Source organism: Adelges cooleyi, unplaced genomic scaffold (assembly GCF_023614345.1).
Source record: "Adelges cooleyi isolate 19-005CV unplaced genomic scaffold, UGA_ACOO_1.1 ACOO_flye_CR_arks_rails_tigmint_CR_PRNA_550, whole genome shotgun sequence".
NCBI lineage: Eukaryota > Metazoa > Arthropoda > Insecta > Hemiptera > Adelgidae > Adelges > Adelges cooleyi.
In genome coordinates this window covers 1-14,167 of record NW_026096242.1, presented here as the reverse complement: position 1 = coordinate 14,167, position 14,167 = coordinate 1, and the positions used below count along the sequence as shown (strand labels likewise).

At 36.2% G+C, this 14,167-nt stretch overlaps 2 protein-coding genes across 2 annotated transcripts; both read left to right on the top strand.

Moving 5' to 3' along the window:
* The first annotated feature begins 626 nt into the window (after window positions 1–626).
* Window positions 627–1,933, top strand: LOC126842614 (uncharacterized). The gene is made up of 2 exons (XM_050579655.1): window positions 627–1,733; window positions 1,793–1,933. Exons 1-2 carry the CDS (start codon window positions 813–815, stop codon window positions 1,931–1,933), a joined length of 1,062 nt encoding a protein of 353 aa, XP_050435612.1. The 5' UTR covers window positions 627–812.
* Window positions 1,934–2,039: 106 nt separating this feature from the next.
* LOC126842613 (uncharacterized) lies at window positions 2,040–3,103 on the top strand. Its single transcript, XM_050579654.1, has 4 exons — window positions 2,040–2,275; window positions 2,355–2,693; window positions 2,814–2,961; window positions 3,055–3,103. The coding sequence occupies exons 1-4, from the start codon at window positions 2,203–2,205 to the stop codon at window positions 3,101–3,103; spliced, it is 609 nt and encodes a 202-aa protein (XP_050435611.1). The 5' UTR covers window positions 2,040–2,202.
* Window positions 3,104–14,167: the final 11,064 nt, after the last annotated feature.

Sequence of the window (14,167 nt, the reverse complement as noted above, 5' to 3'; positions counted from 1 at the left end):
ATTGTAAGCGGTGTTTTACTGGGTTCAATTTTATACCAAAGATCCACAAGCCACACGGGCGTGAAGCACTGGATCTACATAAAAAAATCTGCGGCGAGCACAAACCAGCACTTCCACTCATGCCTGAACCGGGGTCAAAACTAAAATTCGAATCATGGGAGAAGACCCAAAGAGTCCCTTTTGCCATTTACGCAGACTTCGAAAGCCTTTTAGTGAAATCTGAAGACCACATGGGTGAGAATACTCAAGTTCTACACGAACATAAGGCTATGAGCTATGCATTTGTCGTCAAAGCTGCAGATAACATACCAAAAGAATTGTTAGATGCATACAATATCAGACAGTCGCTAGTCTTGTTCCGAGGGACAAAAGATTCAGGGCCGAACGAGGTGGCTAGTCGGTTTTTAGAAGACGTGTCCAAGGAAGCCGAAAAAATTGCAGACTTGCTGAAAACAAACGTCCCCATCATGATGAGCGAAGAGCAGACCTCTATACACATGGCCAAAACTCTGTGTGACCTCTGCAAGTGTCCGTTCACCAAAGAAAACCTAAAAACCGCCGACCACGATCATCTTACGGGGGATTTCCGACAAACGCTGTGTAACAAGTGTAACTTAAAACTTAAAACGGTGAATTTCGTCCCCTGTTTTTTTCACAACTTAAGTTCTTATGATTCACATTACCTCATAAAACAGCTTGGAAACACAGACAAAAGGATTTCCGTTATACCGAACACAGAAGAACAGTTTATTTCATTTTCAAAATATGTTACAAACACTTTTTCTGTACGGTTCGTCGACAGCTTTCGGTTTATGGGATCAAGTTTGGCTGCCCTGACTACCAATTTACGAAAATGTGACATGGGGTTATTCAAGGAAACAACCAAGACATTTGCCGGATGTGATTTGAGCCTGGTTACTCAAAAATCTTTTTACCCATACTCTTACACGTGTGACTGGGATAGGTTAGAAGAAACAAAGCTTCCGCCTAAAGACGCATTCTTTAACGAGCTAACCGAATCGCATATAGGTCAAAACGATTACGACCATGCTGTGAGAGTGTGGGATTATTTCAAATGCAAAACTTTGGGAGAATACTCAGACATTTATTTAAAAATTGATACTGTAATTTTATGCGACGTTTTTGAAGCTTTCCGTGACTTATGCATGAGAACGTACAAATTGGACCCCTGTCATTACTACACTGCCCCTGGACTCAGCTTTCAGTCAATGCTGATGTACACAGGTATAGAGCTGGAGCTTCTAAGTGATTATGAGATGATGTTATTTTTTGAACGAGGTATTCGGGGAGGAATGACATTCTCGACTATGAAATATGCTAAGGCTAACAACCGAAAGACGCCTGGATACGATCCGAATAAACCTGACAGCTGGATTCTTTATCAAGATGTCAACAATTTATACGGATGGAGCCTTTCCCAGAATATGCCCCACTCTGGATTTCAATGGTTGGATGAGGACCCCGAGACATCCCTTAGGAGACTTGAAGATTTGGATGAAAAATCTCCAACAGGGCTGGTATTTGAAGTGGATATAACATACCCAAAACATCTACACGATGAGCATAACGAGCTTCCCTTCTTACCAGAAACCAAATGCCCGCCGGGGTCAAAAATAAAAAAACTGCTCACAACGTTTGACAAAAAGACTAATTACGTTGTCCACTACCTAAACCTTAAACAAGCGATCGCCAACGGACTGCGTGTCGAAAAGGTAAGATTAATAATAATAATAACAGCACAAATAAGTCATTAATTTTAACGGGGTTTTAGGTACACAGAGTGTTAAAATTCAATCAATCGGCTTGGCTGGCACCATATATAGAATTGAATACGAAGTTGAGACAAAAAGCATCCAATGACTTTGAAAAAGACTTTTTCAAACTTATGAATAACTCCGTATTTGGTGAGTAACCAAAAAATATCAGTCGGTAATTAGAATAATTATTAATTTTAGCATGATATTCAAATTAGGTAAAATGATGGAACGAATGCGGTTACGCATGAATATGGAGTTGGTCAATTCCCCAAAAAGAGCCGCTAAACTTATTAAAAAACATAATTTTAAGAATTGCACCACGTATGGGGAAAATTTAGCCGCCATCTCCTTTGATAATAAAATCATAAATTTCTGCAAACCTATCTATGTCGGCTTCGCGGTACTAGAAATTAGCAAGACGTTAATGTTCGAATTTCATTATAACGTCATTAAGAGATATTTTAAGGACCGCGTACACATAATATACGGTGATACAGGTAAGAAACCGATTATAAAATAATGCTGGTTAATCATTTGTTTTGTATACATAAATTATAATAAGTATTATTATTTTAGATTCTCTCGTCTACTTAGTTAGGACTGAAGATTTTTATGCTGAGGTGTCGGCGAACCCTGATTTACTCAAATGGTTCGATACCTCTAATCTTCCCCACAATCATCCAGCCTATTCTATCGCTAAGAAAAAAATCCCCGGACTGTTTTCTGACGAGACCAACGGGTTAACTATCTATGAGTTTATCAGTCTCAGACCAAAAACATATGCCTTTGAAAAGGAGTCAGTGGATGCACAGAGGACGGATGAAAAAATTAAAGCGAAGGGCATCAAAGGTCACGTGGTAAAACATCACCTGACAATGGAAGACTTTAAAACCTGCCTGTTTTTGGAAGAAGAAGATACAATTGATAATGCTAAGGCCACAGCTCGGACACACGGGAGAGCCGTACTCCAACACATTCACGAACAGGGGACCGCCGCCACCGTCAATACACCCGTCAAGTACCCTACGTACACACCTTATAGGGAGAATATTTCTATACGGTCATTTCAACATGATATAAAAACAATAAAAACAATGAAAATGACACTTAATTGGCACGATGACAAACGTTTTATTTTACCTGATAGAATTCATACGCTCGCTCACGGCCATTACAAATTAACGTGAGTAACCTTTTACATGACCGCTATATATATATATATATATATATATATAATACTATAGATACTTAATGATTTATTTATTTATATTTACAGTGAGCAGCAACCCGGTAGTGATGATGAAGAAATGAATGAGACGAGGTGATCGACTACCTACTCCGTTTTCATTAACAATTTAACAAACGGAATAACACCATTTAAATAAACAATAACGTACTTTTCATAATATTATTACTTGTATTATTATTGTAATTATTTTGTGTGTTTATTACCTAACAAACATGTGAAGTGTCTTGTAAATATTAATCATTAATGTTCCAAAAATAATAATGTATTATAACTGTTCACCAAACAATAATATTATTACTATCATGTTTAATGGTAATATACGATATTGTAGTTAACCATACTCTAAGTCATTATTGTTATTTTTAGTATTAGTAGATGAAGTAGTAATAAAGTTTAAACAAATAAATATAAAGAAAACTAGTTATTTCGTTTATAATTATGTCATTATTATTATTATAAAAACATATTGTTGACATTATTTTATTATAAAATATATATATATATATATATATGTATAAAAAAAAAAAAAAAAAAATAAAACATACAAATATTACTATAAAATTGGGTTTTAATATGTACATAGTAAACAATAACAGATAAATCAAATAAAATTAAATAAAAAAATAAAAAAAATACATACATAAGAAATCAACATAAGTTAATAGACTAATTAATGAGTCTATTAAATAGGTGGAATATTATATTATGTGAGGGGACATTGGAAAAATGTTCTTCCACGGCAAAAACATCTGACTGGCTTAGCCAGAGTTGCAGTCTAGCACCGCATCCCTCACACGTCTTAAATTGGGATAATTCATGAATTAACCTGATTTTATTGGGTATTTCCCGGGTAGCCGAAACCACATGCACAAAAGTAGCCTCAGGATTGAGGCACGTCGATCTCTCCGTATTACATACGAACATAGACCGACGCGTTACCCTCCCTGAGGGTAAGATTATGCGCATGGTCGTCTCCCGGTAATTATCCCATATAAAATTGTTTTGCCATCGATTGAGGAAAAACAAAATCTCCTCCATCGAGTAACAAAAAAAATTAGCTCGCACCAGGTCCCCCGTATTAAACCCAACCGAAGCCATTGTATCATAAAAAATATACCTGAGCGTCCTGTAGCGTATTCGGCGGTAATACAGGACTGGGTCACCGCACGCTAGAGCTCGACTTGCATCCAATGGCCAGGTATTTGAGTATAGTGACCTTAGGGTCGTATAAGCTGTGGAGTCGGGCCCGTGCATGATGTGAAATATGACAGCTGCAAACGACGCACGTTCGCTCACCGACCACCGATCTCGGAACAAGTAGGCGCCCGGCCACGGAAAGTCTTCCAAAGAAACTTCAGCTGAACGTATCCTCCTCTCCATATCACCGCTATAATCCATGAAATAGTCCATATCTCCATCGGTAATGGGCACTAAAAAATATTAAAAACAAATTATAAATTTGATTTTTGTAGTTTAGTAAGAAATATAGGAAACGAGCAACCAATATTTAGTGATAAAATTAGATTTTTTTAGGTAGAACGGTGGAAAATATAATTTAAATAAATACCTTCAGATTCATCGGTGTCGTACTCCTCTTCTTCCTCCTCCTCCTCCTCTTCCTCACTGGTTTCTTCCTCGGTATCGTCCTCAGCGGACTCGGTTTCATAGTCCAGATATGTAAATGGATCGCGAAGTATGCCGTCTGAACCACGCAGACCGAAGCCGCCGTCGGGCAAACCGAACGCTTCAACAAACTCTTCGCGAGCCGAAAGCGTTACCTCCAGCTCCTCGTTTTCACCCGCGGTTGAACACTTATCAATAAATACTTTAGGTTGCATTTTGCAGATGTGTGCGGTCGATGACGCAAAAAATAATACTTCGATCGAGCTGAACATTTGCAACTGATAAATGTACACTAATCGAACGGTATTTATGCCCAACTAAAGAACTCTTAAAAGGCTTCACTAGCCGAAAAAAAAAAAGGAGGTATCGATCAAGGGAAGTATATTTAATATCCGCTTATACTAATAATAATTAAACACACATCAGGTATAATATAATAACATATAGTTTTATTTCAAAAAATAGTGCAATTTTATATATACAATTATGAATAACACGAGTGAACCAAACTATGTAGTAACAAGTCATAATATTAAGACATTCGTAGAATCGATTACTATAATCGGTGACCCGCGCGACTTATTATATAATATTATCCAAACACCATTTTCTTAATAATAAACCTCTATAAAATGTACATTGTGTTGAAACCGAATTAATATGAAAAAGACAACAAGGATATGGATCTTGTGTGGTTGACAATTCGTCTAGGCGTGGACATAAAAAGTCTTCCATGTTAATTATTTCCCGGTCCGAAAGAAACTCGAGTAAAATTGTTCGTTTTTGCAATCCCTTTACATAAATTATTTGAAACGGTAGAGCCTTAAGTATAGTCGGTATGTCGCTGCTATCGACGTCGCCAACGTCCAGTGGTATTTTATGATAGTGTTTTTCAAGCCAGCGATTGACACCTCGGGACTTTGGATCTTGGGCCATGCACGACGAATATTTAAATATCCAATGACCAAAACTTAGATTTTCAATGCATATTACAGATAATTCTTTAATCAGGTATTTAGAATCAGGTCCAAGGACACATTGGAAATCTATTATGGCAGATGTCATATTGATATATACTTGTAGACTTGGAATACAATCTGTGGACTTGTAACGATATCCAGCCGTTTTTTGTGACTGAAGTTTATTTTATCAAATCTTTGCTTTTTATCCAAGAATTATGTTCAGCTCCAAAACCCATCCATTTCACTAACACTTTATCCCCCCTCCTCTTTATTATTTTTTGAACCAGATAATCATCGGGAAATTGAGTCTTTTTTAGCTCTTCGGTGTAAAAACCCCCCATTATGGGATTATGTTGATAATCTTCTAGTAAATACGTTACCGGTCTGGTCGGACAAACCTTAATTATTGTAAACACTTCATATGACCAGTTAACCCCAAAGCTTTTATCGAACACGGCCTTCCTGGCGCTGATCCTTACTTTATCGCCTACCTGGAATTTGGGTATGGAGTTTTTACAACTCGGGCGATTATGTATAATAACTTTGCTTGGATCGTGTTCTGCTTGTAATGGGCTCATTCGTATAGTTCTGTGTTTAGAATTATTGTAATCGTTTACAATAGAGTCTAATATAGGAACCCATTTATGATTGCCCTGAGCTGTGAATTGTCTATATAGTCTCAGTTTAAGTGTTAAATTCAGTCGCTCACAAATGGAAGCTTTGAGATTACTATACGTCGAATAATGATTAATATTATACTTGGCCATGAGCGCAGCGAACTTAGAGCTGTAAAACTCTCCACCGTTGTCCGATTGAAGATTTTTTATCTTCCTTTTGCTCAATATAGGTTCTAAAGCTTTAACGACTTCTCCGGTAGACTTGGTTTTAAGTGGTTTCGCCCATGCAAATTTAGTAAAACAATCGATTATAACCAAAATATATTTGAAGCCCCTGTTTTCTCTGGAATAGGGTATCATTTCCACTAGGTCAATTTGTATTAGGTCGTCACGACCCTTTAGCACTACAGAACGCCTAGGATATATTAACCTGCGAGGTCTATGCAATTCGTTGGCAATTTGTTTTTTAGACATTTGGAATTTTTTTAATTATTTTGGCCTCATAAAGTTCTTCAAAAATAGAAACTATTTCGTTTCCGTGTGCAGTATTCCCGGCCGCTTGTGAAGATAATAATAACCGTAATCTATCGATTAACTCATCGGCACTGTTCCAATACTTGTACGATTTTTCAATGTTTTCATTCAAAGACAACTCTAATCCTTTAGCGTTCTTGAACAATTTAGAAATTATATTAGTGTATTTTCTTCCCCCTGTTTTATTTTACTGCGGTTCCCAGTCAGATGAGCAGAAGTTTGAATTAAAATGTTTTTATACATTTGCAAATCGCTTTTAGTGTAAGCAATGGGATTTTTTGAGAATATCAGTTGTACCAAACCCGGTGTTAATTGATATAAAATACCGTCAATTCGGATACTGGCATTGGATGTGTTATGCTCAACCACTTTATCACCGTATATTACGGTACCCATGTCCATTTTCTTAGGACCGTAAATCTTATCTTTATTTTCTGATATTAACCATTCTGCTACTTTGTGATTTAAATATTCTATTTGGTCGGTTGTATACTCGGAGGGATGTTCTTTAAAACTTGACTCAAAGACGTTAATTGCCCGCGAATAATCTTCTTCACCGGAGTAAGAGGACGGGGAAGTGGGGTAATTATACTCGCGGTTACCGTTAATGCGATGAACAACGTCAGTGCCCGGGACATTAATCGAATTATTATCGGACACCGGTATGTTATTACTAATCTGTTTCTGTGAAATAATATTAAGCGGATCGATAATTGGTTTTAATTTTCGTTTCACGAATACTTCACTTTCGCTCTGCCCTTTTCGGAGATCGTTATATTTGCGTTTAATATTTTCTTTGACCTGTGCGAGTTCGAGAAGTAATTTATTAGTGTGGTCGCCCATGTTTCATTAACAAGTGACTGGGTATGCTAATTACACTGCGTTATATTATAGCATACTGGTCAAACATTTTTCTGTACCGACCTTCGTTCAGCGGTGATTCCTTACTAATTACAATAAAATTATAAGGCCCTTCGTTCCAGCATGTCATGCAAAACTCTCTAAATTCAGAAAGCGACATATCTCCTGAACAATGATTATAATAAATGTGTCGAATATTGGCTTCGTCTTGTTTAAACAGTATAAAAAAATTAGCGTTTCCACGAATAAGTTGTTTCCCCGTATAACTAAAGCTCTGAGTTAAATAAAAAATATCAATATTGTTATGTCTGCCGCGTGTAAAATAAGAATTAATTATGCTCTGCGATTCGGACAAAATATCATCAAACACGAACACACTATTTGGAAGAGCTTTTTCTGGTTGTATCACGGTATCATTTTCGTGAAAAGTAAATATTTTCATTCCCGGTATACTTTGAATAATATCTTTTAGCATGCGGTATTTAGGCTGGTCTAAGGTTTTCGAATAAATGTATAAATTTTCAAATTTTATTCCGTTTTCAGCGGCTAACAAAGAAAACAAAATATTTGTCTTTCCAGAGCCCGAGCTTCCTACTATTAAACATCTAATTTGGTTTGGAAACAGAGAACCGTGTCTTGTAAATTGCTTTGTTTCCTCAGAGTCTGCAACTATGATAGGAATCGATTTCTCGTGTTGAACGAACTTCATTTCTTGGTATAAATACCGGTCGTACAAAATTACTAAGCTCAAATGATGTTACACCTTCAAAAGGAGAAGAAGAAAAGCGGTTCTGGCCTGTTTAACACCCTCTTAAATAACCTCCCGGTTGAACTTCATCTGCCGGGTTATAATTTTTGTGGTCCAGGGACTCGTTTGGCTGAACGGTTACGAAAAGGCCAAAGAGGCATTAATAAACTAGACGAGGCTTGTCGCTTACACGACATTAGTTATGCTGCTCACGACAGTGTCGATGAACGACACAAGTCAGATAAGATTTTAGAAGACCAAGCTTGGCAAATAGTAAAATCGAAAGACGCCGGTTTCAAAGAAAAAGCTGCTGCGTGGGCCGTTGTGACTGGAATCAAAGCCAAGAGACACGCGGGGATGGGGTGTGGTTTTAAATCATTAGTTTCTGAAGCGAAGAAGGCTTTAAAGAAAAAGAAAAATATAACCAAAAACTTGAATAAGTCAGTAAAAATCGCCTTAGCAGCCGCACGTAAAGTGTTTAAATCCAAAAAGGTTAAAAATGTTGGAACGCCCCGCGTCATTCCTATTCCAAAAAATGGTGGTGCTCTTCCAATTATTTCGATTCTATCAGCTCTCAGTGCAATCGGTTCCCTAATTGGCGGTGCCCCAAATATTGTGCGTACGGTAAAAAGTATACTGTCAGGTAATAATAATAATAATAACCAGACGGGTGTCCATTTGGGAAAAGGCCTTTATCTTAAACCATATAAAACCGGAACAGGTTTGTTTCTTACGCCGTACAACTCAAAAAACTAATTTCGAAACTGCCAACGCGTGCCCTATACGATTATGAAATAATAAAATATGCTAAACTACTCAAAATCCCACACTTTAGGGGGGTATTCAGTCGCAACAACTTGCCTGTTGCTCCCAAATCTAATGAATCCGCTGTTATTAATTTAAGTAAAGATAACGAGTACGGCACACATTGGTCTTGTTTCAAAAAGCTCGGAAAAACTGTACACTATTTCGATAGTTTCGGAGATTTACCCCCACCACTAGAACTTCAAAAGTACTTAAAAAACTGTAATATTTATTACAATTACTCTAGTTATCAAACGTACAACACAACGAATTGCGGTCGTCTGTGTCTAGAATTTTTAGCCACACAATGAAATCCGTAGCCTTTACTCTAAGCGGGGATTCATCAGAGTTATCTTGTAATTTTTTTCCTTCATTGGAATTTGAAGGAGGAGCAGAAATTTGCCTACTCAGTCTGTATACAAATAATTCTATACCTAATATTACCGGCCAGTGTAACTCAATAGGTATTCGTGTCGATGGAATAACATCAATTATTACTATACCGATCGGTACCTATGAATTATCCCGGTTAGAAACGGTCATTAAGGAGTTGTTGCCAAACACCGTAACGAGTTTTACATTGCATGGCGATGAAGACACATTAAAGTGTATAATGAGTTGTAGTTGTGATATCGATATGACCGTGCCATATAGCATAGCCCCCTTGTTAGGGTTCTCCAAAACAAAAATATACGCTGGACTAGTTAAACACACGTCCGAAAAAATTGTCAATATTATGGAAGTTAATACAATATATATAGAATGTAATATGGTAACTGGATCATATTTTAACGGACTGCCGAGTCGAGCGATCCATGCTTTTTTTCCTACTGTCCCATCTGGTTATAAGATTATAGAAATACCCAAAACACCAATTTACTTTCCCCTTAATACAACTTCTATAACGCATGCTCAAGTATCATTAAGAAGCCAATCAGGAGAATTGATTGATTTGAGAGGGGAAAACGTAAATGTACGATTACATATCCGTAGCGCGCAATAACAATGGCTTTAAAGTTTGCTGCTATAAATAGAGGTGTTCGTCATATCAGACATAGTATACCACCGAAGCACACGGCGAAAGCACACCCCAAACATCGCTTACCTAGAAAATCAAAAGCTAAAATCAAGCGCACGGTTAAGAAACAAACGATTAGTAAAAACAATTTGGCCTTTCTCCGTTCTTTAAACGTAGTATAATTATGGGTGATGATATATGTCTCGACGTTACGGCCGGTTATGTGGACGATTGTAAAATAATACAACAACAATATCATTCATTTATACCATGCTCGTCTACAGCTTTGGATGTGAATGATGAAGTCCGTTTTGATGTGAGGAATATGGATAGCTACGTTTTACCATCTAAAAGTTTTCTTTATTTGGAAGGTAGAATTACTAAGCCATCGGGTTTGGCTGGGAACATACGGTTTATTAACAACGGGTTGGTTTACCTTTTTTCTGAATTCCGTCTAGAGATAAACGGTATACAAGTTCAAAAACTTCGCTATCCGGGTATAGCGTCTACACTTAAAACGTATTGTTCTCGAAGTCCATCTGATATTTTTGAACTTCACAATACGGCTTGGGATCTAACTACTGAAGACAATCATGATTTTTTCAACTGCGAATATTTTTCCGGCACTATACCCCTCTCTCATATAATGGGTTTTGCAGAAGATTATAAGAAAATATTAATTAATTGTAGTATTTCTTTGATTTGCACGAGAAGTGTTAATAATATGGATGCCATTAAAATATGCGATGACACCGCTGCGAATAAAGAAAAATTATCTCAGGTTACTCTAAAATTATCAAAAGTCGTCTGGAAAATGCCGTTGATCAAAGTTACCGAGGCTGAACAATTAAAACTGTTAAAAGTTTTGGATAGTAAAAAACCCATATATTGTGCCTATAGAAACTGGGAAATATGTGAATACCCTAACCTCCCTCAAAATAAAAATTTATCTTGGTCAATTAAGACATGTAACAGATTACAAAAACCTAGATTTGTAATTATCGGTTTTCAAACAAAACGTAAATATAGTACAACGCAATCTGCTTCGGTATTCGACCATTGCAATTTGACTAATCTAAAAGTGTTTTTAAACGCCGAGGTATACCCTTATGACGATTTTAGAGCTAATTACTCTTGTTCTATGATTAGTCTATTGTATAATGCATACACAGACTTTCAAAAATCGTATTACGATCAAGATTGGGCGACTCCTCTTGTTAATAAGAAATATTTTATAAACAACCTTCCTATAGTAGTCGTTGATCTGACTAAACAAAATGATACAGTCTCAGCATCTACGGTAGATCTTCGTGTGGAACTAGAGACGTCAGAAATAATTCCAGCAGACACATCAGCCTACTGTTTAATACTTCATGATCAAATTTTCACTTATAACCCGTTTGACGGGGATGTTCGTCTTTTATAATTACCATTATTCTTATTTGGCTTATATAATAGTTTTTTTTTTTTTTTAATGACAATGTTATACCTTTGTACACATAGATAAGGAAATTAAATAATAAAGCATTTTTGTTTTTAATAGTAATATTTTGGTTTATTGATTTTTCTTTCATAATAATTAATAGGCCATCGTATATTCATACATTGTACATTATTAATCCATTTATTATTGCTACTAGTCATCACACACTATTCATAACAATAATTAAGCAGGTGTTTAATACATTAGTTAATAGTTGTGCGGTGTTTTCATACTATCCCACGTCGCGGACGTCCAAGGTTGAAAATCGTTATACTCGTCTGACGATGATGCACAATAATAGAAATCCGGGCCGTCGTTACATTCGTAATTGCCTTTGAACTGTAACACAAGTCATACCATTTTAGTTTTAATTATTATTAATTATTTCTGGTGCTATTTACCGTTCGAGTTTGTTGTTTTTCAATTTTATATTCCATCCATCTTTTGGCGACGGTATCGGAGGCTAATAATGAGAGATGACTAATGTAGTTTTGTTGACCGATTGGTACTAAACCAGCAACCCTCCTGTTCGGCACCTTGTTGGCATATAGCACAAGTTGTTTGATGTTTGTAATCATATCTTGGAGAGATATGTTACCTTCATCACTTTTCTCGTTCATGTAGCATGCAAGTTTGTCTACTTGCTGTAATATTTGTGAGCGTTGCTGTGTTTTTCTGTTAATTGTTTCGGTAATAATGCTTTCCATATTTTTCATTTGCTCAATATTGTCTACTGTAAGCAATATTCTGCATCCTTGTTCCACTTTTGATTGTACGACTAAGTTCATGTCTCCACGGTACTTCATTCTTGACATTTTTACTGTTTCTTCTTGATAGAGCGCGTCCTTTGCCCATCCTTGGTTATTCAAGTAGTGCATCATCTCTCCGTTGTCGTTTCTAAGGAGCCTGTCTAATGCTGATGGTGTAAGACTTACATGTCTGGCCGGTGTAGTAATAATTATTCTAACATTGAAGTCGTTGTCCGGATCATTTCCAACATGAATGAATTTTCGCTGGACATATTCGATGGTTAAACTGGACGTGTCTATCATCTCTCTCGGTGGTGATGGAGGAACGTATGTACATCTTTGCTTTTTGGCAGATAGTTCGTGTTGTTCATTTGTCATTTTGAATGTGTTGTACTTCACTTTGAACGACTTAAAAGAAACTAGTGCTTTCTGAGATGTCGTTCGTTCTTTTATCCTTGGTTTGCTCTGATAAAACGACATAGGGTGGGGGAAAGTTTCTGTGTGTTTTTAATCATGTTTATTTTGTAATAATTGGTTTTAGTTGTGTGTGTGTGTGTGTGGTTATTATTATTATTATTATTATTACTATTAAGTATATTAAGTAATTTTCAGTGTAACGTACACAATTTCATAATAGTTTATAGGATTTTTATAAAAGGATTAATTTAAAAAATAACAACATCAAACTTAATTGAAATATAATTAGAATTTATTAAACAAAATACTATTAATCAGTTAAATATTTACGATTCAAATTCTATAATAAAAGATTTGTTTTTTCTTTTTCCTTTGTAAATTAAGTATACCGCTTCGCTGCTAGCCGCAAACTCTTCACATTCTTCTTGCGTCATCTTAATCGTCTGTGGAAGATATACCCCGTATGCAACTCCGTCTTTTGAAATGTTCATTCGTATTGCCGGTCCATGGGTGGTGACCACTAAAGAAACTTTCTCGACAAGGTATTTGGCGTTCATCGTCAGGTCAGATATGCTTACAGTTTGAGGCCGATTTTTTTCGACTTCTTCAATTCTTGCATTCATCATGTTTACAAAGTTAGCCATACTAAAACCAAATAAATATATATTATAAATAATTATCTATTAAATAGAAGACAGCTACATATTAAACATAGAAAAACAATATTATTTACCTTATTTTTTGTTTTGTATGTTTGGTTTTCAAGGAGTAAAACGTTGTGGTACGCGTCGTCAGTTCTTTTAGAGCTTGTATCACGTTTAAACCGTTTAAACCACTGAATAATTCACAATGATACTAGCTAACTTATACTCTTCAAACCCCACCTGTTCCAGCCCTTTTCCGATGTATTATTTCTTAACTTATTTGATGTTTAATAAAACTAAACTTAATTTGTTTGTAATGGGTTGTTTTCAGTTTTACTCGACTTTCTATTTTATACAATAGGTAACGGCACTTTCGTTTTACTGTTAAATACTGTTTTGTTTTAAAACAATTTAAAATCTATGTTGTAATAATATAGTCGATGTCTAAAATTTTCCCTTTTTCTGTTGGACTATGTGTTTGCTGTGTCAAAACTTAGATATAATTTATGCCTATAAGTATTTTCACACCTACAATCGTTAGACCGTCGCCTCCGGCAATTGTTGTTTTCACCGCCTTTGACAATTTCTAATCATTAGGTCATGTTCACGAGGAGAACGGGGGACGGGAGGTCTCCAGGTTTCCAGGTTTCCAGGTGTCCCCATACATACAAAATCTACCT